The following is a 27,160-nucleotide window of genomic DNA, read 5'->3' as shown; positions in this document are numbered from 1 at the left end:
TAAAGTTGGAAGGGACCTTGGAGGTCATCTAGTCCAACCTCCTGCTCAGGCAGGAAACCCTATACCATTTCAGACAAATGGCTGTCCAGTCTCTTCTTAAAAACCTCCAGTGTTGGAGCATTCACCACTTCTGGAGGCAGGTTGTCCCACTGGTTAATTGTTCTAACTGTCAGGAAGTTTCTCCTTAGTTCTAGGTTGCTTCTCTCACACCACCATGGCTTAGAAACTGTGGAGACCTTGGCGCTCTCTGAGATTGACTGTTTGCTTGCCAACGTTTCGTCACCTGACTTGGCAGCATCATCAATGCTGGGGAGTATGGGGTTTGCTCCCTGTTTATATACAGTAGCTTGTCCTCCCTGTGTTGATAGGGCATGATTTTCTTGTTAATGTCTAGTTTAGGCTATTGTTTTCACCATAGGCTCCACGGTTCAAACCAGAGCTATGGATACTCTCTATTGGTTTGCAAACTCTAATGGGCCAATTTATTCGCAATGGTACGAATTCAGCCACGGTGGCTGATAGACCATGATTTGTGGCTTATTTAAGGAGATGCAGAAAGTGGGACCAGGGGCCTATAAAGCCCACCAGCACACTTTCTCTGCCCTCTCAGTCTCAATGAGAATAGATGAGCCAAAAGCATAGTAATACCCCCACCCCCTTTTCTGTGTTAAGAGATGGGAAGAGGAAAAATGGGTGCCTTAAGACCAATGCCATAACATCAGTGCCTTCTGACAGGCCAGACACAATCCAGTGTGGCCCTAGAAAGAGTGCAGAGAAGAGCAACAAAGATGATTAGGGGACTGGAGGCTAAAGCACATAAGGAACGGTTGCTGGAATTGGGTATGTCTAGTTTAACGAAGAGAAGGACGAGGGGGGACAGGATAGCAGTGTTCCAATATCTCAGGGGCTGCCACAAAGAAGAGGGAGTCAAGCTATTCTCCAAAGCGCCTGAAGGCAGGACAAGAAGCAACGGATGGAAACTAATCAAGGAGAGAAGCAACCTACAACTAAGGAGAAACTTCCTGACAGTTAGAACAATTAACCAGTGGAACAACCTGCCTCCAGAAGCGGTGAATGCTCCAACACTGGAAGTTTTTAAGAAGAGACTGGACAGCCATTTGTCCGAAATAGTATAGGGTTTCCTGCCTGAGCAGGGGGCTGGACTAGATGACCTCCAAGGTCCCTTCCAACTTTATTATTATTATTATTATTATTATTATTATTATTATTATTATTATTTACTACTACTACTACTACTACTACTACTACTACTACTACTACTGATGGATAAAAAGCTGCTGCTGGCTTAACATGTTCCCGGAACCCTTGCCAATAAACTCAGGATTAAAGCCATGTCTTAGCATGAGGTTATAACTCACCGTCTTCAGTGTTCAGTAAACAGAGCAGGGCAGGGAAAAGGGCTTTTAAGTTTCTTCTGATCGTTAAGTACGAGGGCCACGAGACCGCGAGAGCTGAAATCAAACAAATCGCCAGGGGGGCCACGTGGCAACTTACCTGGAAACTTTTTTGCTAGTAATTCGGTGGCACTAATGTCCAAATCCAGCTGATCGACGTGATGCTGGCTGAAATAGCCAATTTTAAGATTTCTGCCAGGCAGGAAGAAACCATTGTTTACAACCAGAGCTTAAAATGGCGGATTATTGAAAAAACAGTTAGCCAAAGGAATAACTCACTCTTTTGCAAGATAAATATGTTTTCCTGCCTGATAAGGAGAGAATAAGGAGGATAACATGATCCTCGCCTCTGTTGCTTAAAGAGGCATATCTGATTGCTCTTCTATCAGGGCTGTGGAACATTTCGGGATCAATCCCAAACAGGGACTCTCCTGCACAGGTTGTGCTGACATCGTTATCTAATCTATAACACTGCAAGGAATCCACATTCTCCCCCCCCCCCCAGGATCACTTGACAACAGCAAAAGGGCTGTGTCTTTTTCAAGATCAGTCTTCCCTCCTGGTAGTTTCCCTCCGACATAGGAAGGGAACAGGAGGAGACAGGGCTGCTACTGCTCAGGGCCTTGTGTGCTGCAGCCCTTAAGAGCAGCAGTTTGGCAATTTTAAGATGGATGGACTTCAACTCCCAGAATTTCCCAGCCAGCCATGCAGGAAAGAAGGGTAGAGATAGGAAGCTGCAGTGGCTGTTTTATCTCCCAGCTAACGTTGACAAGCTAAGGGTAGCACACACACCTCCTCCAGTGAAGGAAGGAGCCGCAGGATAAAGGAAAACATAGCTTTGTTCAGCTATTGAACTGATAGGTCTTGACCAGAACTGCGATGCTGCTTTAAAGTGGAGCATAGCCGCACACCACGGGGCGCATGTGGCCTTTAGCCTGTGAATTCGAGACCCCTGCTCTAGTCCAGCGTTCTGAGAGGTTAGCCAAAGCTTCCCCATCTTTGCAGAGAGGTTAAAAAACTATCTCCAAAGTACATGGAAAGCAACTCAAAACAACACCGGTACCTCGGGAATCTAGGCTACGCTGCATTACTTAGCAACAAGCCAGCCATTTTCTACATTGCTGTACTCTCCTTCCCCTTCCACCACTATCTCCGTGAGGTTCCCTTTTTGGTTTGAAAGCTACCTGTGAGCATGCCTAATCCCTTGCACAGGGGCCAGGTCTCCCATCAGGATCTTCAGCATGGTAGATTTGCCGGCTCCGTTCTCTCCAACCTAGGAGTAAACAACGTATACGTTACAAAAAAGGTCTTCCCGAACTCTTATTTAAGGATTCTAGAACTCAGAGAAACAGGAGCAATCGTACTCTGATGTGTGCATATCGACCTATAGCCCAGTGATGGCAAACCTTTTAGAGACCGAGTGCCCAAACTGCAACCCAAAACCCACTTATGCATCATCGGGTGCTGGGTGGGCGTGGCCCATTGGGTGGGCGTGGCTGCGGTGGTAACGGCAGACTGGGTGGGACTAAAAATTTCAATCAATCAATTCCAACTTTGCAAGATCTTTTTTTTTCCCCGCGAGAAGTTGAAATTGACTGATTGAACCTTTTTTTTTTTTGCACACGGCGGCGGAGGCCTAAAGCGAAAAGGTTTTATAAAACCCAGCTGAAGGCCTAGGACTGGGGCAACGGCGCGCGTGCCCACAGAGAGGGCTCAGAGTGCCGCCTCTGGCACCCGTGCCATAGGTTCGCCACCACTATCTTAATCTGTGTGTGTGCAGTCTTTATGGGAGTCCATTAAAGAGCTAGGAGCTTCAATTGCACGCCCTACGAAACTTGGATAGAGTTTATCTTTTTTGTCTATTACATAAACTTACCTGTTGGCTTATTTATGCTCACTGAACAGTGCTACTCCAAAAATGGGTTAATTCAGTAACCAGGTTAAGCATGTCGTATGCATGCAGAGCAGAAATATTTCTGCTGAGCTGGTTAAGAGCAGCAGCAATAGTTTAGTTTAGTTTTATTAAATTTAGAATTATATACTGCTTCACAGTGCTTTACAGCCCTTTCTAAGCAGTTTACAGAGTCAGCAATATGGGTTCCTCATTTTACTGACCTCAGAAGGATGGAAAGCTAAGTCAACCTTGAGCTGGTCCGGATTGAACTGGTGGCATTGGGCAGAGTCAGCTTGAAATACTGCTTTTTAACCACTGTGCAACCACAGCTCTTAGCTCTTATTAGGTCCTTCTGTTAAAAACTCTTGTAGCATTTCTTTCTTTCTTTTTTTTCTTGGTCTTTCCACGGAGACAAAACAATTGCTGAGCTCCTGGATTTTGGTGTGCTTGTGATAGCGAATGCTTTATCATTTCCACATAATTAACCTTTTTGCCAAAGATTTCATCTTACCACACAGATGCGAGAGTCCAGGTCAGCGGAGACAGACAGGGAGCAGAAGATAGGGTTATTGGGTTCATAGTAAAAGTCCACTTCATCAAGCTGTAAGATGGGAGGAGAAAACTTCTCAAAGCCATCTGGGAACCTACGAAGGAGGGGGAAAGAGAAAAAAAAAAAACGCCAGGGGAATAAGCAAAAATGGAAGTGGCCAAAAGGGACCCTCATTGCTTCTGTTAGATCAGGAGAATCAGTTTTGCATTAATTTTGCCTTATGCAGAACACATTGTGATAGGAATACATAGCACTTGCATTATATAGTGTTATTTTTAATGTAATTATCAGTATACATTGCAGATATAATAATAATAATAATAATAATAATAATAATAATAATAATAATAATAATAATAGTAATAATAATCTATATAAATAAAAACGTAAATGTTCGTTTGTTCAAAATCTTAAATCTCCGAACGTTCACCGATGGCTTTGAAATTTTGACACAACGTTGCATTCGAATACGTGCGTGTTTTTATATACCTATTATATAGATGTCACACCTGTGACAGGTAAAAACATGTTTTTTAAAAAAACAGCGCCATCTGTTAGACGTAAAAGCAACACACGCTACGATTTTACTATTCCATTTCAATGTTTCCGATTTACGATCCATTTACGATTTCCAAATTTCCAATTTTACGATTCCATTTCAATGTTTCCGATTGCATTGTTAAATTGAATTTTCATAGATTTTGATTTATTTTCATTTTGATTTCATTATTTCGTGTGACATTGCGTTGGAATTGATGCACAGACAATGGAACAACAAAAAATATTGTATACCCACAAGCATTGTGAAATTAAACATATTACAAACGTGCGCTTTCTCTTTTCTTTCTTTTCCATTTAACCAGACTGAGCCACAGCAACGCGTGGCTGGGTACAGCTAGTAATAATAATAAAAAAGTTGGAAGGGATCTTGGAGGTCATCTAGTCCAACCTCCTGCTCAGGCAGAAAACCATACACCATTTCAGGCAAATGGCTGTCCAGTCTCTTCTTAAAAACCTACAGTGTTGGCGCATTCAACGCTTTTGGAGGCAGGTTGTTCCACTGGTTAATTGTTCTGTCAGGAAGTTTCTCCTTAGTTCTAGGTTGCTTCTCTCCTTGATGAGTTTTCCCATCCATTGCTTTTTGTCCTGCCTTCAGGCGCTTTGGAGAACAGCTTGACTCCCTGTTCTTTGGGGCAGCCCCTGAGATATTGGAACACTGCTATCATGTCCCCCCTCGTCCTTCTCTTCAGTAGACTAGACATACCCAATTCTAGCAACCGTTCCTTATATGTTTTAGCCTCCAGTTCCCTGATCATCTTTGTTGCTCTTCTCTGTACTCTTTCTAGAGTTTCCACATCTTTTTAGAGGTATGGCCTAAGGTGCATAATACTGCTATTTTGTTGAAGCTGCACAACCCTACAATACCTAGATGGGAGACTGGCTTGGAAAAATAGACTTTGCTGAATGAAGAAAACCTGGGATGCTGACTTATTAAATAATGAAGTAGCTTGATTCAGTCCTTATAAAATCCACCCAGGACAGGCCAACCTTACCATTGCTGTCTTGCAAATCAAGTGCAGAGCTTGGGTGAGCCTAAGGCAGGATTTCTCAACCTCAGTCATTTTAAGGGGCATGGAACTTTAACTCCCAGAATTCCCCAGCCAAATGGCGATCACGTGACTGCAGGATGATGCAAGGGCCAGAACTTTCAAGACTGGTTATAAGGTGCACTCACTTAGCACAGTTGCAACTGTTGTTGAATGAGTGGTTGCTAAGTCAGGACTATCTGGACTGAGTCTGAGAAAGCAGGCAGGTGAGTAAGAAGACATCTGCCCTTCTTTTCTTATGAAAAACTAGAAAACTGGGCTTCTTTGGGCCCATCACGATTTACTTACTTCATTATCACCTCAGATTCTTTGTCCACTGCCTTCAGTTTTGGCCTGAGAGAAAGAAAGAGACCAATCAGTCTTGTTGTAGTAAAAGATAGGTTATCAAATATCCAATCACTAAGCAGCCACTTGGAAGCAGATAAATTCTTGGGACTGAGCCCTTAAGAACTACTATATTCACTGGATTTTGGTTATTTTTTTTAAAAAAGAGCTTATTTTCCTTCACAAGTTATTATTATTTTTTAATTCTGTCCTTTAAGTGTAGAAGATTTCAAAAACAGAAAAAAAGAGTTCACCAATTTCCCTCGGTTCAGTATGAAAATTATTTAATACGATCCTCTGAGCTGGTCTTTATTTCATCTTTTATGGGAGACTAGAATTTTCTAAAAAAAATTTCAAACCCCCTAACAGTGGAGACGAGAGGAAGAGATATAAAGAGAAATTATTGGGCTAAAACCAACCAATTAGCTATTTCTAGTTTTTTTGAATCAGAAATCCCTATATATATATTTTTTCATTCTTTGACAGTGGTTGTGGAACGTAAAATCAGGTTTTCCTCAAAATGAAGCAAGCAGCTCATGTTTTTCCATTTCTACAAACACCCTGTTGATATATTTTTCAGTGATGGTAAGGTTTAAAGCAAGACTCTCCAAACTTGACAACTTTAAGACTTAAGGACTTCAACTCCCAGAATTCCTCAGCCACTTTAAGACTGGTGGACTTTAACGCCCAGAATTCCCCTACCAGCCTGAGGAATTCTGGGAGTTGAAGTCCACAAGTCTTAAAGTTGCCAAATTTGGAGAGCCCTGCTTTAAAGAGATAAAAGCCTTTGCATTAATACTGTTGATAACATTGTTTACTGCTCTAATGATAATACAACGATTGAGAGATAACTGGGGGCTGAAATGTGTCAAGGAGCAATCTTTCCCTATCCAAGAAATATATCCAAAGCATGAGAACTAATTAGTGCAAAATATTACTGTAGTTTATACATTTTGAGAACTAATGCTGTATGCCATGAGCGGGCCGTGCACCGCCATTTAAGAAACTGTTCTAAATCAGCTCCTCAGTCGGTAGATCCTGAAATGATCAATTCTTAAATAGACCTAGTCCAGGGGTAGGCAACCTTGGCTCTTTTATGACTCGTGGACTTCAACTCCCAGAATTCCTGAGCCAGCCATGCTGAGGGGAAAGGGAGAGGTTTCCAAGCTGAGCCATGCTGGCTCAGGAATTCTGGGAGTTGAAGTCCACGAGTCATGAGGGGGCCATAGTTCCCTCATGCTGGCTCAGGAATTCTGAGGGTTGACGTCCACGAGTCATGAGGGGGCCATAGTTCCCTCATGCTGGCTCAGGAATTCTGGGAATTGAAGTCCACGAGTCATGAGGGGGCCATAGTTCCCTCATGTTGGCTCAGGAATTCTGGGAGTTGAAGTCCACGAGTCATAAAAGAGCCAAGGTTGCCTACCCCTGGCCTAGGCAATCCACCCAGACGGTCCATTTTCTTTTGGATACTCACAGCTTCTCCAACAGTTTGAGCTTGCTCTGAACTTGAGACGCCCTGTTTGCATTATAGCGAAATCGATCGATAAAGACCTGTGGGAGAAAAGCAGAGCTCATTCCCTTATGCAGAAGGATGCATCATCAGCTGCTGCAGAGACACAGTCTGGCAGATGAAGTCTGAGGCAATGATCCAAGCTAGTTTATTTATGTGAGTGTGCCACAGAGGTTTGGAACAGAAGGATTTTTCAAAACTGAACACCCTGAAGTGAGAATAAGAAAGGATTCAGATATTCCGTCCCTTTCTGATAGCCAAACAAAGCATTAGGATGATATACAGTGGAGGCTGAAGAAGGTATATTTCTGTGTCTATAATTTTCAAAATATTATTTATAATGTTCTTATTGCTGGGTGCAGAAAAAAAAATCTAAGATTTTGGTCTACTCTAGGAATAAAGCTGAAATGGAATGAAAAAAGAACGGCAGAAGTCTCTTTGATATCTTATGGAGACTTAGAACTTAATTTGTCATAAGAGATCCAGTTTGGTCCGGTGGTTAAGGCACCAGACTAGAAAGCAGGAGACTGTGAGTTCAAGTCCTGCCTTAACCATGAAAGCTGGCTGGGTGGCATTCTCTCTCGGCCCAACCCATCAAACAGGACTGTTGTTGTGGAGAAAATAGGAAGAAGATTAATAAAGTTTCGATGTTCGTAAGCTGCTCTGTGCGAGGTGGGTGACTCGTAAATTTAAGGGAATAAATAAGTAATTTAGCTGGCTACAGTAATTTAGCATAATACTACATAGAGGGAAGCGTTTGAGAAGACGCAGTCCCACTTTTGTCTGGTACCCAGCTTAAAAATACTTTATTTTAAAGAATGGTTCATACCATACCATACCACACCATACCATCGCTCATATACAATATATCACATCATATGGCATGCACCCTATCCTATTTTATAGGGCACTGCTGGATCAGCATCAGCCCCACGGCTAACCGCTCCGCTCTCTGACCTGGATATGCTCCCGGTATTGCTGCTGCGCCTCGTATTCGCGCTGCTGGTTTTTCAGCCGTTCTTCCTTGATCTTGACAAAGTTCTCGAAGTCCCCACGGTAGCAGTCAAGCCGCTGCGAGTGCAGGTGGATGACGTCGGTGGCCACGGCGTTTAAGAAGTTCCGATCGTGAGACACGACGAGGATGGTGGACTGCCAAGTCTAGAAGGGCCCAGATGGAGAGGGGGCAGGATGAAGGCCTTGATCTAAAAGTCCCAAGCTCTTTAAGTGTTTAGTCCCTTGTCGTCGTCCCCCTCCACCCTGGATGGCTTTCCAAATTTTGCAGTTTGTAACGTTTTATTAAATTATAGAATAAATTTTGGATGGCTTTCCGAATTTTGCAGTTTGTAACGTTTTATTAAATTATAGAATAAAATACAAAAATGCAAAAGCAAAGAGTAGGACACAGTGGGGAGGAAAAAGGGAAAGAAAAGTGAGGAGATGGAAAAGCAAAGGCACTGACTTCCGATTCCCTCTGTTGCAGTAGAATAAAGCATTAACGTCGAACCTCAACTTTTCACTTTTCCATAATGGTAATAAACTAGCCATTTGTATAACAACAAATCAATCTAATCAGTAAAGCCCAAAATCAAAGCTTCATTTTGCTTTTCCACCTCAAGCACAAAGTCCAGTAGAAATAGAAGTACTTATATTCCAAATTTTGGACAGACCTGCAAATAGTTTTCCAGCCAGATGATTGCCCTCACATCCAGCATGTTGGTTGGCTCTGGAAGCGAATTGAAAGAAGGCCGTTAAGCACACAGTGTCTTTGGGCAAAAATTCACAGGGAAAGAGACATCGGCAGTCCTCAACGTACGACCACAATCGAGCCCAACGTTTCCCTTGCTGAGCAAGACAGTTGTTCAGTGACTTTGGCCCCATTTTACAACCTTTTCCTGCCAGAGGTGTATCACGATGGCTAAGGCGAGTCTGGTTCCCGCATTGACTTCACTTGTTAGAAGGTTGCAAAAGGGGATCACGTGACCCCAGAACACTGCAACCGTCGTAAATGTGAGTCAGTTGCCAAGCGTCGGAATCTTGATCATGTGACGACCGTGCAAGGGTTGTTAAGTGTGAAAAAAGGATCATAAGTAACTTTTTCAGTGCCATTGTAACTTCCAACGATCACTAACCAAATGGTAAATGTTCATGATGCAATGGCCAAATTTTGAATTAAACAGCATGAAGAAACGATGCCTCAACAGTTCTAATATGGCCAGAACAGGATTAAAACCAAACAAAGAAAATGAGTTAATTTAGCACAGCTCCTATGTAACACTTGTGAAATAGTTTAAGGAGAGCTAACACTTTTTGGTGGACGCTGATAAGGCTTTGCCTGATGAAATGGGGACCTAAAATCTTGCAAAGACTTAGGAATCCATTTTTTCTCTTTAACCTTTTTCCCCAATTTAAGCTGATTTTGGGGTGGCGGGTTACTTTGTTACAAGGGTGCCTCAGCAAGGCTTAAATGAGAAGAAGGACTAGGTGGGACATGATAGCAATATTCCAGTATTTGAGAAGCTGTCACAAAGGGGGTCACCCTATTCTCCAAAGCACCTGAGGGCAGGACAAGAAACAATGGACGGAAACTAATCAAGCAGAGAAGCAACCTGGAATTAAGGAGAAACTTCCTGACAGTGAAGACAATTAATTGGTGGAACAGTCTGCCTTCAGAAGTTGTGGGTGCTTCATCACTGGAGATTTTTAAGAAGAGACTGGACAGCCACTTGTCTCAAATGGTATAGGACAGGGGTAGGCCACCTTGGCTCTTTTATGACTCGTGGACTTCAACTCCCAGAATTCCTGAGCCAGCCATGCTGAGGGGAAAGGGAGAGGTTTCCATGCTGAGGCATGCTGGCTCAGGAATTCTGGGAGTTGAAGTCCACAAGTCATAAAAGAGCCAAGGTTGCCTACCCCTGGTATAGGGTCTCCTGCTTGAGCAGAGGGTTGGACTAGAACAGGGCTTTTCAACCTTTTCACCGACTGTACCACTTTTAAGAGATGGCAATATTCGAGGACCACCTAGCAAGGTGTCAAAAACTTGATGACCAAAAAACAAAAAAAACAAAAAACCTGTTCAAAGTTGCAATTGCACTGAAATGACTTATGACCATTTTTCACACTTATGACCATTGCAGCGTGCCTAGGGTCATGTGATTTATATTTGGATGCTTGGCAACTGATTCATATTTAGGATGGTCCCAGTGGCCCAGGGTCATGTGATCCCCTTTTGCAACCCTTTGACAAGCAAAGTCAATGGCAGGGCTGCTGGTGGCCAAGTGCTAAGGCGGGACTTCCTTTCCTCCCTCCTTCCCTGCCTCCCTCTTTCTCATTCCCATCTCCTTCTGAAGGAAGAATTTGAACCCCCCCCCCCCCATTTTCTCTCTTCCATATATTCATCAAACAAGGAAAAGCCTCCAGAGACGGAAAAGACAAGCTGCTGAGTGAACTAGCTTAAAGAGGCATATTCCCCTTTAAGAATTAGCTACTGGCTAGAAAAGAAAGTTAAGGAGTGGAAGTAACCTTGAAGGTCTTCTAGTCCAGGGCTATTCAACCTTCAAGGTTACTTCCACCTGTTTTCTGATTAATCAATTAAATCTTCAAAGTTATCCCTTACAATAGAGGCTTAACATTTTTGGCCAGCTTGTGACAAGAGATGCCATATAACTCTGACAACTGCAAGAAAATTAGCCACAAATCCTGGTGGGTCATATTCATACATTTGCCAAAACTTTGTAGCAAAGTTTTCCAATCTAGGGAGCTTCCAAACATTGGAAGTGCGTGGACTTCACTTCCCAGAATTCGAAGTAACAGCCATTTGGAAACACTGGCTCGGAGCAATTGGGAAATCAGCAATCCACCAGCGGATGGGAAAAAGATTACATCAGTATTCCCTGGATAATTCTTTGAGGGGGTTTACACCCCTTCCCTTCTGTCTGCATACGTCCAGAAAAGACTTACCGTCAAGCAGGAGAAGGTCAGGCCTGGGAAAATTAAAATCAACAGAAGAGGAAAGGGAGACAGAAATATTATTAGTGCAGCCATCACAAATTCTACTTTGGCATTGCTTTGATAGAAAATTTCTCACCAAGCTTTCTCTGCAATAACTGCGCTCTCTTAATAGTTTCGTTATCCCTGAAAGCCAATCACCACTAATCCATTCAAGTCCAGTTATCTCTGATGGGGGAAATTCTTAAAACTGCTCAGAACGGGAATTTTTATACGAGTCTGCATTTTTACACCATTGTGCAAAAACTTGGCAAAAGGTTTCACTGCTCTAATATTGAATTATTAAATTTACACACGGCCGATCAATCTCACAATCAAGTGACTTAGCTTCCAATTCTGTAGGCGAACACCTAAAATTTGGGGGAGGGGAAACCTGCCCAACTTTTAAATTGAGAAAATTCATTACACGGGCAGCATTTTAAAAAAAAACTGAATGTATTATAATAGTCAATGAAAAATGGGGTGATTTGGAAAGGTCAGTTAAGAAAGAGACATTAGTTTTGTGCTGCTGGATAAGACTGAAAGATTTTTCTCACTGCAATGAAAAGCCCGTGTGTGTGTGTGTACATATGTATGTGTGTGTGTGTGTGTGTGTGTGTGTGTGTATACCAACGGTAACAACACCAGGAAGGAGAAGATGGACAAGGAGAGGAGGGAGAGAAGTTGTGGAATTGGAGTGCAAACAAGGGGAGGTGGGACAATTAAGGCAATTACGGTTGGCCAGGATGGTCAATGAGTAAGAAACTAGGTTAGCAAGGTTTATAAGAGATCTCTCCACCCACAACACTTTACTCTGAAGACGCTGACAGTGGATCAGCAAAAGCTAAGTTTGTTTTAGTATTGTAAATAGTTGCTTTTATTGTTTTAAATTTTTTAACAATAAACAGCTGATATATATTCATCCCGGAGTTCGAGGATTGTATATTATTGAACAGATATGCCCGGGATTCGGATTTTTGCAGTCATTAAGGATACACACACACACACACACACTCGTACGTACACACACACACACACACACACACACACACACACACGGGCTTTCCATTGCGGTGAGAAAATCTTTCAGTCTTATCCAGCAGCACAAAACTAATGTCTCTTTCTTACTGACCTTTCCAAATCACCCCATATATATATATATATATATATATAAATAAAAGTTTCCAATTTCTCAGGAGAATGGGCTCCCTGATTGAAGCATTCTTTTTCTTTTTGTCCTTTAAATTCTGGAAAAAACTTAAAAACTGTAATTATCCCCAACTGATCTGTATCTTTTGTGCGCACAAAACACATGCAGGTTAGTCCTAGGCTTACAACCATTTGTTTAGAGACTGTTCAAAGTTACAACGGCGCTGCTAAAAGTGACGTATGGCCCAAATATGTTTTTTTTTTTTCCACGAGGCAACTGGACTTCCTTATTTTTTTTTGAAGATGTTTCGGCTTCTCATACAAGAAGCTTCTTCAACTCTGCTGAAATCAATCAAGGAATGAACCACCAGATGACTGCTAGGAATATAAATCCTTCCATTTCCCGCCGTTCAATCAGAGCTGAAGCAGCTTCTGGGATGAGAAGCGAAACGTCTTCAAGGAAAAACAAAGGAAGTCCAGTTGCCTCCTTGAAAAGCACCTTTGGGACCACCGTGACCTGGATGACGGAGAATCTCCACAGACATGGCCTTTGCAGTATTCCCACGGTCACGCGATCAAAATTTGGGCGCTTGGCAACTGGCCTGTATTTAAGACTTTGTAACTTCGGTCGCTAAACGAATGGTTGCTAAGGCAAGGATTACCAGTACTCTCAACTCCCCCCCCCACGCAGTCGGGTATCCTTGCCTGTTTCTAGATTAGACATGTCAAACACAAGGCCCGGGGGCCGGATGCGGCCCGCGAAGTGGTTTCATGTGGCCTGCGAAGCCATCCAGGAAACAGTGAGGGAACGGCCCCCGCTGCCTTGGCCCTGGCCCAGGCCGGCCGGGAGCCAATGTACAATTTTGTGGTGGCCATCTATGCTGAAACACATTCAGTCTTAGCTCCACAAGGGCATCTAGAAACAGCGAGGAACCAGCCCCTGCCGCATTGGCCCCGCCCCCTGGGTGCATCCTTTGTGAGGAATGAAGAAATGCACCATGCCTTGGCGCTTGCCCCGGTCCCACCCCCTTCTGCCAGAGACCCTCAGATCTGTCCCACTCCTGCCCAGGCCCCCACAGGCACCCTTGACGCGAACGATGTAGAACTGGCCATGCCCACCCAGTAGGCCACACCCACTCCATCCACGCCCACTCAGTAGGCCACCCCCTCGCGGGCAACTGCAATGCTGATGCGGCCCTCAATGAAATTGAGTTTGACACCCCTGTTCTAGATCCTTCCTCAACAAAGCTAATCGGGATTTAAGACCTCAACTGACTTTTGACTCCCCCACTGTTACTATCGACCAATTTTCCGGAAAAAAAGGATTTTGAGCGGAACGGAGATCCTTGAGACTCACCGGGCGAAAAGGGCGCGAGCCAAAGCCAGCCTCATTCTCCAACCTCCAGAAAACTCTCTAAGGAGAAGGAATAAAGGAGAGGTCAGTTTCCCTGGGCCAGCCGGACCCCAGTTTGCCTGTAGATACGGAAGGTCGCCTTACATTTTTCAAGGGTTGGTGTCAGAGATGGCCAAGTTCACTTCCCCAATTCTATCACAATTGTAATGTGAAGGGACAGCTACCAAGCTTCCTATCTCTGGAAGCGCCCCTCTGTCCCAGCACCTAGCAGTAGGCAAGATCAAAAAGAAAAAAAAAATCTAGGATCCCATAGTTCAAATCACAGAAGGGAAAAAATTCAGTCTTGGCTAAAGCCCACTTACTTGGTGGTCTGTTGCTGCATCTTTGCGCTGAAACCCAACCCAGCCAGGATAACGGACGCTCTGCAGGAGGAAAAGAAAGGAAAGGAAATGTGATTTCTAGATCCCAGAATCTGGACTAGGAGCTAACTCTGGATATGTCTGAAAAGAGACTCTGGAAGGTTTTAGGAAAGGCAGTGGCATCTGAACTTGGAATAATAATCGATTGGAAGTAGGAGTAGTTAGGTAAGGGCACTAGCCACAAGATAAGATAAGCTTTATTGTCATTTTTTTTTACTGTGGGCACAACGGCACACATCAAAAATGAAATTTAGTTGCCCGCTCTCAAAGTGAAACACATACATGACACGCACCTAAAACATACTATGTACAACATATGTATAGACCCACACCCCTACATATACGTAACAAATAAATATTAAATACTGTCCGTCTTGAATATATAATGGAAGGAGGAAGCTTGAGAGTTCACAAGGTTAATGCTGTATGGAATGAAACTATGGCTGAATCTGGATGTTCTGCTTCAGATACCACAGAGCCCCCTCCTCCCAGAAGGTAACAAGGAAAACAGGTCGTGGAGAGGATGTGTCATGTCCCAGATGATCTTATGGACCCTGCTCAAGCAACGCTTCTGTGCTATGCTCTGGATGGGAGGGAGGGAACAGCCAATGATCTTTTCGGGCATCCTCACCACTCTCTGCACCGCCTTCCTGTCTGAAGCAGTGATGCTTCCAAACCAGACTGTGATGCTGTATGACAAAGGGCGACCTGGTAGCTCAGGGGTTACGATGCTGGGTTTATCAGCTGTAAAGCTGGCAGCCCAGGTTCGAGACCCGAGCGTCCTGTGATGGGGTAAGCTCCCGTCCTTACCTCAGCTCCTGCCAATCTAGCAGTTTGAAAGCATGCAAGTGCAAGTAGATAAATAGGTACCATTTCGGTGGGAAGGTAACAGTGCTCTGCGACATTATGCTGGCCGCCTGACCGCGGAAATGTCTTCGGGCAGCACTGGCTCAATGGCCTTGAGATGGAGGTGAGCACCACCCTCTGTAGTCGGCAACGACTACCGTGTTTTTCCGAAAGTAAGACCTAGCCCACGGGTCGGCAACCCACGGCTCTGGAGCCGCATGTGGCTCTTTGAGCCTTCTCCTGCGGCTCCCAGTCCTCCTCCATCATTTGCAGAGAAAGAGACAGAGACAGAGGCACTTGCGCTTCCCTTCTCTCTCTCTCTCTCTCTGTGTAAAAAAGAGAGTGGCCTCACGCTGTTCTCCGACAAGCTGACAAGCTTATTGGGTGGGGCTCCTGCCTTTGCTGCGTCTCCGCAGGAAGCAGCAGCTCTCTCTCTCTCTCTCTCTCTCTCTCTCTCTCTCTCTCTCTCTCACACACACACTCACACTGAGTGGGGGAGGAGGACTGGCAGACCAAGAGCAGGAGAGAGCCAGCCCAATAAGAATGTGTGTCAGCTTGTTGGAGAACAGCATGAGGCCAGCTGGCCAGGTGAGCAGAAGATCGGAGAGAGGGGGGGAGAGAGGAAAGAGAGACAGAGGGAGGGAGGGGAGAGAGACAGAGAACTCATGCACAGCAGTCTCTATTTCTTTTTAATTAAACACTTCAATCAAGCCCCCTCCTCCAGCATGCGCGCGTGCGAGTTTTGCGGCTCCCAGTGTTTTCTTTTCTGTGGGAAATGGGTCCAAGTGGCTCTTTTGAGTGTTTAAGGTTGCCGACCCCTGACCTAGCCTTCTGGAAAGGGCTTTGACTGTGAAATGCAGGCCGGAGCTCCATACTCAGCTGCAGAAAGAAGTGGGCCGGCTGGGTAGGGCTGTTGGTGCCGGAGGTGAGTGGAAAAGCCCCCCCCCCGGAAAACAAGACCTGTTGCTTCTTTTGGAGGCAAACAAACAAACAAACAAAGACTGGGTCTTATTTTCGGGAGACACGGTAGCAGAGTAAGACCTACATGGACTCCTTTACCTTTTTTTTTTTTTTTAACTAGCCACATATGCTTCCTTCATCAAAGCACTTCAAACGAATATGGAAAAATCTATCAAACTGCAGGAAGAGCAGCTGAGCAGGACACCTCAGGGCTCCAATACTGGACATTCTTGTCGTTCCTCACGAAAGCCTTCTGCCTCTGGGGTTCCCATAGGTGGAAAAGCTAAAATAACTAATGGGTTGGTCTGGCAGGCAGGCAGGCTGCTCTTCCACAACGCTCTTCAAATCAGATTTCAGGAAGACCTCAAGTCCGTTCTCCCGATTTCAGATGAAAAAAGGTTAACCCTCGACTTGCAACCTTTTGTTTTAGTAACCCTTTGAAGTTACAACGGCACTGAAATAAGTGATTTATGACTGGTTTTCACACTGATGACCACTGTAGCCCTGCCATCTCAGCTGATCAAAATTCAGGCGCAACTGTTTTCTGTTAGGAATAATAGGAGCTAACTACGAGAAGGAGAACGGATATCTAATATTACATGTATTGACAGCAGCAAGAATTTGCCCAATATTGGAAAAATGAAAACTTACCAACTGAAGAAATATTAATTAAAAAAAAATTAGAGTGTGCCGAAATGGATAGATTGACTTTAGAGATTAAAGAGAAAGAAAATTCAGTTTACTTTAGAACATGGGATAATTTTTATCAAGGGCTACAGAAACGACTCAGAGGGAAAGGAGTGTGATATGTAACTTTGAATGCATACTAGTAAGAAGGACGACATGGAGTGATTAACTAATGTTGTCTAAGAGAATTAACCATATTTATTGTTATCACTTAGTATTATATCTATTATTGCTGTTTAAATATATGTACCCAGTATTTTAAACAGAAAATATAGTAAAGAAATATGGTACTTAATTCTACATATAATAACGGCAGCAAGAATAGCATACGCACAGTTTTGGAAAAATTCAGTTCAGAGGAAGAAGTAATAAGAAAAATCTTGGACTGTGCTGAGATGGACAAATTAACAAAAGAGTTAAAAGAAAAGGAAGACACAGAGTACTATTTAATATGGAATAAGTGGTACGACTGGTTGGAGACTAGAAATACTGTAATAGAGGAGAATAAATGTGGAAAGGTCAAAAGTGGAAAATGTGTGTATAATAATGTATAGTAATTATAATATGTATTATTTTTAGTATGAAGTATAGTATGAAGGAAGAAAAATGCAAACAAGAAACAACGGGACAACAAGGACAAATTTATCTAAAGAAGAATAAGGGGGGAAAATGTAAATAATAGAAGATTACCGTTACGAAATTGCTGTTAAAAAAAAAAAAGGAGGAGTACACACTGTGTGTGTATGTGTGTTATGTTTTGTTTTGTCTTGTTGGTTTAAAAAATAAAAATTTATTAAAAAAAATAAATAAAAATAAATATATGTACCCAGACAATATGCTGTTTGCTAAATATTAAAAATGTTACTTGGGGAAACCCCAGCCCTAACCCCAGCCCTGATCCCAACCCTAACCTAGACCCCAATCCCAACCCTGACCCCATTTTACCCTTAAATTCAAGCGCAACTGGCAACTGGCAGGTATTTATGACAGTTGAACTGTCCTGGGGTCATGTGATCACCATTTGTAACCTCCCCGGTCGGTGTCCGACAAGCAAAGTCAATGGAGGAAGCCAAATTCACTTAATAACTGCCAATGTTCATTTAACGAGGGCAGTGATCTGTTTAATAACTGTGGCAAAAAGGTAATAAAAAAAAGGGCGCCACTCACTTCACAACTGTTTTGCTTAGCTTAGCGACATAAACTTTGGGCTCAACTTGTTGTAAGTCAAGGTTAATAATAATAATAATAATAATAATAATAATAATAATAATAATAAAAAAGTTGGAAGGGACCTTGGAAGTCATCGAGTCCAACCCCCTGCTCAGGAAGGAAACCCTACGCCATTTCGGACAAATGGCTGTCCAGTCTCTTCTTAAAAACCTCCAGTGTTGGAGCATTCACCACTTCTGGAGGAAGGTTGTTCCACTGGTTAATTGTTCTGTCAGGAAATTTCTCCTTAGTTCTAGGTTGCTTCTCTCCTTGATCAGTTTCCACCCGTTGCTTCTCGTCCTGCCTTCAGCCGCCTTGGAGAATAGCTTGACTCCCTCTTCTTTGGGGCAGCCCCTGAGATATTGGAACACTGCTATCACGTCCTCCCTCGTCAGTACCTGTACTCTTTTTCTTTAGAGCAGGGGTCCCCAATCCCTGGTCCATGGACCGGTACCGGGCCGTGGCATGCCCGCAACCAATCTGCACAAACAAGCAAAGCCCCATCCGGGGGATGCAGGCAGCACACAAAACCACGCACCCTCCGGTCCGCGGAAAAACCTCTCTCCACGGAACCGGTCCCTGGTGCCCGAAAGGTTGGGGACCTCTGCTTTAGAGAACCGGAGAAGCAGCCAATTTTCACTCGGAATTTAGGAAATTTTGAGTCCTTGATGGAAATGTCTCGCTCTTGGTTGATGGAGAAATGGCCTTTTCCCACCCACATGTTATCCACAGGCTCGTATGCATCAGATTTCGCTATTTTAGACCTGGATCTTTTTGCAAGTCAGCCGTTTTGCCAGAATTCACCGACTACCGAGCCTGTCGATTCAGAACCGTATCTGCTCTTAACAGAGTTTCATTTTACCTTGCTGGGGCCTTGTCTGCCTCAATCTCTTCTAGCCTGGCGTAGATTTCGGACAGTCGAGCCCCTTCTGTGCCTACTGCCCTGAAAAAAAAAAAAAGACAGAAAAGCAGCATGGTAGTTTGTAGGTGGCCAAACTAACATCTGAATTAAGATGGCCTTCCTTGGGAACAAGGTTACCTTCCGGAGTTAACCCGGGCGGTCAGCTCCTTTTCCTCCTTCAGCAGCCCCTCGCGAACCGTGTCACATTCCAGCACACTCTGCAGGGCCAGCGTCTCGTCCCCGGCCACCTCCTGCTCCACGTGAAGGATGCTGATATGCGAGGGGATGCGCAGATTGCGGCTGGCAATCATCTTCAGCAACGTGGTCTTGCCTAACCCGTTCCGACCTACCAAGCCGTATCGCCGGCCGTAGGCCAGGTTCAGGTCTGCTCCTGTGAGGAGGACTCTGGAGGAGGAGAAAGAAAAGGACAACTGTACACTGCGTATAAAACAACGGGGACGTTTTTGAGAACCCATCTTTAGAAACCTCATTTGTGCCAGGTGAGGTGACAACTGCACCTGGGCCAGATGGACAGAGTTACAATTGCAAGAATATAGTGGTGGCGAACCTAGATAGATAGATAGATAGATAGATAGATAGATAGATAGATAGATAGATAGATAGATAGATAGATAGATAGATAGATAGATGATAGATAGATAGACAGACACACACAGAGAGAGAGAGAGAGAGAGAAAGAGAGAGAGAGAGAGAGAGACAGAGAGAGATAACCTTTATTGTCATTTTTTCCTGTGGGCACAACGGCACACATTAAAAATGAAATTTAGTTGCTTCCTCTCAAAGTGTACACATACATAACACACATTTAATATAAATTCCTCTGGGAATTTAGGGGAGAATGGCCATTTTCTTGTGATTCATCACTAAGTGTTGTGCTGAGATAACAGTAATAAGGAGAGGCTGCATAAGACCTTAACCCAGCGGTGGCGAACCTATGGCACGGGTGCCAGAGCCGGCCCTCGGAGCCCTCTCTGTGGGCACACGTGCCGTTGCTCCAGCCTCGCCTCCCATGACCCCCTCCTCTCCAGCCGCTCCCCTGAAGGAGAGTCACCCTCGAGCGTGGCCCACCCGGAGCAGCGCAGCCAAGGACATGGCAGCCAGGCAGCGTAGACAAGACTCTGCCCTCACACCCCATCATGCACAGTTGATGCTGCAGGGCGCGGGCAGAGGGTGTGGCCGCCATAGCGCTCCTGGGCTGCCTGGCCGGTTTGTGGCGGGCCCTGGAGGCGGTGAGTGGTCCTGTGGGCAGGCGGGGCGGGGGGGCAGAGTGGGGGCGGAGCAGGGAGGTGGAGCGGGGCGGGGCCAGTTTTGGGGCACTCGGTCTCTAAAAGGTTCGCCATCACTGATATAGAGCAACATTGTCTAGAAAGTCCCCATTATGTCAGCCCTTCCATGTAAACCAGATAAGGAAGCTACATGAGTCAATTCTAGTTTATTGTTGGGCTAACATTAAAAGAGTCTTGCAAGTCTCCACTGCTAAAGGCAGTCCTCAGCTTACGATCACGACTGAGCCCAGAATCTCTTGAGGCAGTTAAGTGAATTTTGCCCCATAGTAGTTAAGTGAATCACAGCGGTTGTTAAATTAGTAAAACCAGCTGTTAAGTGAATTTGGATTCCCCATTGGCTTTGCTTGTCAGGAAGTCGTAAGACCCCTTGCCACTGCAACCGTCATAAGTATGAACCAGTTGCCAAGGGTCTGAATTCGGATCAAGGGGACCATGGGGATGCTGCAGTGGTCGTAAGTCTAGAAAACGGTCCTATGTCACTTTTTTTTCCAGTGCCGTCGTAAGTTCAAGCAGTCACTAAATGAACTGTTGTAATTCGAGGACTACTGTATTTTTAACTGCCTGATCCATTCGGGTGGGTCTTTCCTTAGTTTCTTTCTCTGGCCGTTAAGCCCTGGGGCTAAACCAGGGGTAGGCAACCTTGGCTCTTTTAGGACTCGTGGACTTCAACTCCCAGAATTCCTGAGCCAGCTATGCTGGCTCAGGAATTCTGGGAGTTGAAGTCCACGAGTCCTAAAAGAGCTAACGTTGCCTACCCCTGACCTAAACGCTTATCGTAATTTTAAATAAATGTTTTTTTCAAAATCCGGCGTTAATGCTATCCGATACTCAGCTCTGTTCAGCAGAAATACTAACGTCTTTCCTCTGCCATGAAGTTTGGGTTGGTGTAACCACGAGTCAGCTTACCAGGTGTAACCACCAGTTCGCTTACGGGGCTACGCTCCAACAAGTCTAAATCGCCAAATCAAAAGATGCTACAGAGCACGACTCTTTGAACGTGGAGACTCACCGCTCGCCGAAGGACACGTCGAAGTTTTCGATGCGTACGTCGTAGGACTTGTTCTTGCCCGACAGTTCTAGGCGGTTCTCTTTCTTACTGGCAGCTTGGCTGGCGGATGCTTCTTCCAGAACCCTGGCACAGCCAGAAGAAAATTGGAAACAACCATGAAGACAAGGCAGAACACGTGTTCCATCATCATCCTCATCATTATTATTACTTGCCTCGCCAGCCCACTTTTTCTGCGGCCGAAGGAGCAGCTTCATTCTGCAGCTGAGAATGGAGTTCCGGCCTGCATTTTTCAGTCAGAAGCCTTTGTGCAAGGCCTCTGCAGCTGAGAACTGAGCTATGGATTCGATCCGTAGCTCGGTTCTCGGCTGCAGAGGCCTTTCCAGACCAGACCAGACCAGTCACTTATCTGAAACGGTATGCTTGAGCAGGGGGCTGAACTAGAAGACCTCCAAGGTCCCTTCCAGCTTCTATTCTGTTCTGTTCTGTTTTATTCCATTCCATTCCTATTCTATTCCCTACTGCTTATTCTATTCTATTCCCTGTTGCCTATTCTATTCTATTCTATTCTATTCTATTCTATTCTATTCTATTCTATTCTATTCTATTCTATTCTCTATTGCTTATTTTATTCTATTCCCTATTCCCCTTCCATTCCACTCTCTTCTACTCTATCCTCTGTTATATCAGCCACACCCTGGTCTCCTGTATTTCCTTCCCCGTAACCAGCGGAAAGACCTGGGCATTAAGAAATTGAATCTGCTGCAGTTAGTTCTTGGCAGATCCTCCCGATGTTCAGAGACAGGTGCCCCGTACAAAGATGACCGCCCTTTACTCACAATGGGCTCCCAGATTTGACGGAATCTCGCTCCTGCTTCTTGCACTGCTTCGCTTTAAGGCGGGCCTCGGCTTTCTCCAACTTTTTGGCATTCACCATCTGCAAAGCAAGGAGAAGGACAGCAAAAGCAAATAGCAGAGATACCTGCCAGCAGCCAGGCAGAGGATGTGAGGTGAAGTTAAAAGAAGATAAGCAGGTGACAGGTAAGTCCTCGACTTACAACCGTTTGCTTAGCGGCTGTTTGAAGTTACAACGGCACTGAAACAAAGTGGCTCGTGACCTTTTCTCACACTCACAACCATTGCACCATGCCTGTAGTCACGTGATCAAAACTCACACGCTTGGCCACTGGTTCACATTTACGACGGTTGCAGCGTCCCGGGGTCACGTGATCACCTTTTGCGACCTCCTGACAAGCCAAGTCAATGGGGGAAAGCCAGATTCACTTCACAACTGTGGCAAGGAAGGTGACAAAATGCGGCCAAACTCATTTTAACAACTGTTTCACTTAGCAACAGAAATGTTGGGGCTCAGTTGTGGTCGTAAGTCGAGGACTACCTGCATTTGGTCTGCTCTTATTACAAGGAGTTTGATTTGGGGGTTGTTTGGGGGTTTTTTTGGGGGGGGGAGGGCCTCCACCTGTATTGCGATTACAAGGATGACAACGCAACTAAATTCTGTTTCTGTGGATAATAAAGGCCAAAGCACGACAGCGAAAATAAGCTGTTTACCTGGAGCCCCAAAGCAAATTTTGGGAGCTGGTGCATCTCCAGATGGTTTTGGAGCTCCCAGCATCCCACGGTAGGAACCAATACTAGCCGGTGCAACTAAGAGGTTCTCCACCGTGTTCCAGAGTGTGAGAGACCCAGCTTTGAAACCTACACAGACTCAATTGTTAGGGATCAATAGTAACAAAAACTGTCGTGAATGGTACCCTTACCGAACTTTGATCTCTCTTCAACAGCAGTCCTGGCAACAAGTCCAAGTTAGAATCTGCAACCGACAAAATAAATCTATATAAATAAAAATATAAATGTTCGTTTGTTCAAAATCTTAAATCTCCAAAATTTCTTCACCGATTGCTTTGAAATTTTGACACAACGTTGCATTCGAATATGCGCGTGTTTTTATATACCTATATTATATAGATGTCACACCTGTGACAGGTAAAAACATGTTTTTGAAAAACAGCGCCACCTGTTGGACGTAAAAGCAACACACGCTTTTACCAGACTGAGCCACAGCAACGCATGGCTAGGTACAGCTAGTAAATAAATAAAAATTCTTGCTTCAAGAATCCCAGCATGAGTTCAGATCCTTTTCCCGCTTATTCTATAAGAAAATGCATATGACAGTGTTTCCTCAACCTTGGCCGTTTAAAGACATTTGGACTTTAAGTCCCAGAATTTCCGAGCCAGCCCTGCAGAATTCTGGGAGTTGAAGTCCAGACGTCTTCAAGTGACCAAGGTTGAGAAACACTGTCATAGGCAATAAATATGGAAACATTAACTTAACTGATGCATTTATCACATCAGATATTTAACAGGTCACCCTACTCTGTCTTACCTTGATATTTCTAGGTTTGGCATGCTGGAACATGGCAGCCACATCAAGCGTGTGTGTGTTGGTGTGTGTTTCAAAATCTGTGTAAAATCCTCCCCTGCTTCTCCCACCGCTTATAATTCTTGTTGTTTCCAGAACTTGCTTTTCATAAAAACAGTTGTAAAATCAAGTCCAGTCACACATGACTCAATTTATAACTGCAATGACTTACAATCGAAATTCCAAGCTTAAATGTGATCATAAGGCAAGGATTAGCTTATTTACCCCCCCCCCCCCAAGATTTATTTGGCAGTCTTGAAAAGCTTGGGTTGTTTCCTGGAAGCAATTTTGTGGGATCCTTTTCAAAGCATACAATCCCAAGAGAAGGAAAGTACATGCCTCTCAATGGTAGCTGGTTGATATAGGTCAGGGGTAGGCAACCTTGGCTCTTTTATGACTTGTGGACTTCAACTCCCAGAATTCCTGAGCCAGCCATGCTGAGGGGAAAGGGAGAGGTTTCCAAGCTGAGCCATGCTGGCTCAGGAATTCTGGGAGTTGAAGTCCACCAGTCATAAAAGAGCCAAGGTTGCCCACCCCTGATATAGGTAAAGAAATGAATAGGATCCACATAGTTCTTCCATTCTGAGCCATGTAAATGCCAGAGGCTTCACTGCTACACTACTCACCATAATTGTCAGCGATCTTAGAAAGCTGAATTGGGGCATCCAGGAGAACCTGCCGGCTGCTCGGAGAGTTTTCATTGTCACTGTCCAGATACAAGAGTTGTTACTTAACGACACTCCAGATTTTTTCCCCCAGCTCCTCATCCCATCATTGTAAACCTCTCTCGCATTTGGGTAGACTTCTGCAGTCAGTACCATCCTAACGGGTATCCTGGTTTCCTTGGCACATAAATTAAAATAAGCCCTGGTGGCGCAGTGATTGAAGTGCAGTATTGCAGGTAAACTCTGCCCACGGCCTGCAGTTCGATCCTGACCAGCTCAAGGTCGACTCGGCCTTCAATCCTTCCGAGATTGGTAAAATGAGGATCCAGGTTGGTTGGGGGAAATAGGCAAATAATGCTTATATTCTAAACCGCCCAGACAGCGCTGTAAAGTGCTACGGGGTGATATACGAGCCTAAATGCTATTGGTATAACATGTAAATGTGGCTTGGATTCTAAAGTTCTTCCCAAAGGGTCTTGGCCAGTGGTGCCGAACCTATGGCACGGGTGCCAGAGGCGGCACTCAGAGCCCTCTCTGAGGGCACGCATGTCGTCGCCCCAGTCCTAGGCCTTCAGCTGGGTTTTATAAAACCTTTTCGCTTTAGGCCTCCGCCACCATGTGCAAAAAAAATATAAAAGGTTCAATCAATTTCAACATCTTGCGGGAAAAAAAAGTTCTTGCAAAGTTGGAATTGATTGATTGAACTTTTTAGTCCCACCCAGTCTGCCGTTACCACTGCAGCCACGCCCACCCAATGGGCCACGCCCACCCGTCACTCGAGATGCATAAGTGGGTTTTGGGTTGCAGTTTGGGCACTCAGTCTCTAAAAAGTTCGCCATCATTGGTCTTGGCAGATTCTGGACCTCTAGTGGCTGCTTTACATACTACATCAGGGGTAGTCAACCTTGGCTCTTTTATGACTCGTGGACTTCAACTCCCAGAATTCCTGAGCCAGCTAAGCTGGCTCAGGAATTCTGGGAATTGAAGTCCACGAGTCATAAAAGAGCCAAGGTTGACTACCTCTGTACTACATCATCATCGCAAATGAAAGCTTATCTGTTCTGTTCTTCATGAACCCCTTTCAATCAGAGGCAACTTACAGATGAAGGGTGTTGAACATACGCTGGCAGATTGCACGGATGTCCATGTCATCTTTCGAGTCTCGGGACACGTCTTGCAAGAGCTCGCCGACGGCTTCAAATAGATCGTCCACTGTCTCAAAATCTGAGCTGCCACTATGCAGGACCCCTGCCAAGAAAAAAAACCAACAACTGTTAATGCAAGGCTGAGACCCAAAGGCGTACAGGCTGAGGAATTCAGAGAGTTGAAGTCCACACTTCCTAAAGTTGTCCAGGTTGGATGAAGAACACTGTTTTAAAGGCTTAGCTAGCAAAATGCTTGGAAGAGGGAAAGAATCTCATTTTGTCTTGAATTTGGCTTCCCCCATTGACTTTGCTCGTCAGAAGGTCGTAAGACGCTGCAACCGTCATAAATACGAGCCAGTTTCCAAGCATCTGAATTTTAATCACGCAATCATGGGGATGCTGCAACAGTCGTAAGTGTGAAAAAAGGTCGTAAGTCACTTTCTCCAGTGCCGTTGTAACTTCAAATAGTCACTAAATCAACTGTCGAGAACTACCTGTAGTGCAGATTTGAACTTCGATACTGAAAATGAAACAGAAGCTAATAAAGTTATTTAACCCAGAGTAGTAGTAGTAGTAGTATATAGTAGTAGTAGTAGTAGTAGTAGTAGTAGTAATAATAATAATAATAATAATAATAATAATAATAATAATAATAATAATAATAATAATAATAAGAAGAAGAAGAAGAAGAAGAAGAAGAAGAAGAAGAAGAAGAAGAAGAAGAAGAAGAAGAAGAAGAAGAAGAAGTTGGAAGGGACCTTGGAGGTCATTTAGTCCAACCCCCTGCTCAGGCAGAAAACCCTATACCATTTCGGACAAATGGCTGTCCAGTCTCTTCTTAAAAGAGGTGAAAATGAAACATGAAAAGAAATCCGCCAAATACTTAGTTGAGATCGACAGCTGAAAATATAGAGGCAGCAAAAATGAGGGAATAACGCCCTTTGAAAACACACATATGCTCTCTTTTTATATAGTATTTCTTCCATTATAATATATGAGCTTTTCACATTGGTGCTTACATTTTTCTTACAGAGGTCACAGGCTAAAAATACATGAGAACGTCTACTCGGGAATAAGATATTGGACTTGCTTTATGAGCACCTGGCTAATATCTGCTTACGTTTATCCAGGGCTTTTGAGTATATAAATCATTTCACATTTATGACCTATTGCATGATGTGGCACTATCATCTACATATTTCAGAGAGCTGGAGAGCAGCAGCCCTTAAAGAGTTGTGAGAACTGATGGCAAAAGAGAAGTTGGCAATAAATTTACTCTTTCCATTTGCTCACAAACCCACAGACTGCCAACAATTAACGCATATCTATTTCAAACCAATTTCCAGTCAAGATAGTTGGGAGGGTGGATTGCACAAGTTGTGGAAAGGAGGGAAGCTTCTAATCAGAATCAGATCTTTCCTACCATGAGACCTTTTGGGCAGGCTGTGAGAGAAACTGACAAACACTTAAGAGATAAAGATTTTGTGCCATGAGCAAACTGCAGACATCAGACCCTGCTTGTTTAACAGGGTCCTGTTGATCTGGATGGGACACCAGCAGGAATATGACAGCTGATAAGGGAGTTTGAAAAACCATCTCAAAACGAAGCAATATCAAACCGTTTCTGTATGGCTGGCAAGAAAACCTCATAGTGACATCCATGAAATCATCTCGAGTAAAGCTCCTGTATAAAACAAACTTGATCTTACCTTTCTCCTAGACCAGGGGTAGGCAACCTTGGCTCTTTTATGACTCGTGGACTTCAACTCCCAGAATTCCTGAGCCAGC

General features: G+C 44.3%; 1 protein-coding gene across 1 annotated transcript in view; it reads right to left on the bottom strand.

The window, feature by feature from the left end:
• ABCF3 (ATP binding cassette subfamily F member 3) overlaps nucleotides 1-27,160 on the bottom strand; it is a 32,106-nt gene that overhangs the window by 3,280 nt on the left and 1,666 nt on the right. Inside the window, exons 2-18 of the mRNA XM_015823631.1 lie at nucleotides 25,328-25,475; nucleotides 24,189-24,268; nucleotides 22,901-22,953; nucleotides 21,962-22,059; nucleotides 21,126-21,248; nucleotides 18,948-19,214; nucleotides 18,771-18,851; nucleotides 14,150-14,209; nucleotides 13,791-13,847; nucleotides 11,258-11,280; nucleotides 8,968-9,023; nucleotides 8,258-8,458; nucleotides 7,265-7,341; nucleotides 5,755-5,799; nucleotides 3,821-3,953; nucleotides 2,600-2,688; nucleotides 1,516-1,607 (exon numbers count right to left, since the gene is read on the bottom strand). Of these exons, the coding sequence (XP_015679117.1) occupies nucleotides 1,516-1,607; nucleotides 2,600-2,688; nucleotides 3,821-3,953; nucleotides 5,755-5,799; nucleotides 7,265-7,341; nucleotides 8,258-8,458; nucleotides 8,968-9,023; nucleotides 11,258-11,280; nucleotides 13,791-13,847; nucleotides 14,150-14,209; nucleotides 18,771-18,851; nucleotides 18,948-19,214; nucleotides 21,126-21,248; nucleotides 21,962-22,059; nucleotides 22,901-22,953; nucleotides 24,189-24,268; nucleotides 25,328-25,475 (1,683 nt within the window). The remainder of the gene's footprint in view (nucleotides 1-1,515; nucleotides 1,608-2,599; nucleotides 2,689-3,820; nucleotides 3,954-5,754; nucleotides 5,800-7,264; nucleotides 7,342-8,257; nucleotides 8,459-8,967; nucleotides 9,024-11,257; nucleotides 11,281-13,790; nucleotides 13,848-14,149; nucleotides 14,210-18,770; nucleotides 18,852-18,947; nucleotides 19,215-21,125; nucleotides 21,249-21,961; nucleotides 22,060-22,900; nucleotides 22,954-24,188; nucleotides 24,269-25,327; nucleotides 25,476-27,160) is intronic.

This window comes from Protobothrops mucrosquamatus, unplaced genomic scaffold (assembly GCF_001527695.2).
Source record: "Protobothrops mucrosquamatus isolate PMUCROS unplaced genomic scaffold, P.Mucros_1.0 scaffold1931, whole genome shotgun sequence".
NCBI classification, from domain to species: Eukaryota; Metazoa; Chordata; class Lepidosauria; order Squamata; family Viperidae; genus Protobothrops; species Protobothrops mucrosquamatus.
The sequence above is the reverse complement of the archived record's forward strand: the minus strand, read 5'-3'. Positions and strand labels throughout refer to the sequence as shown.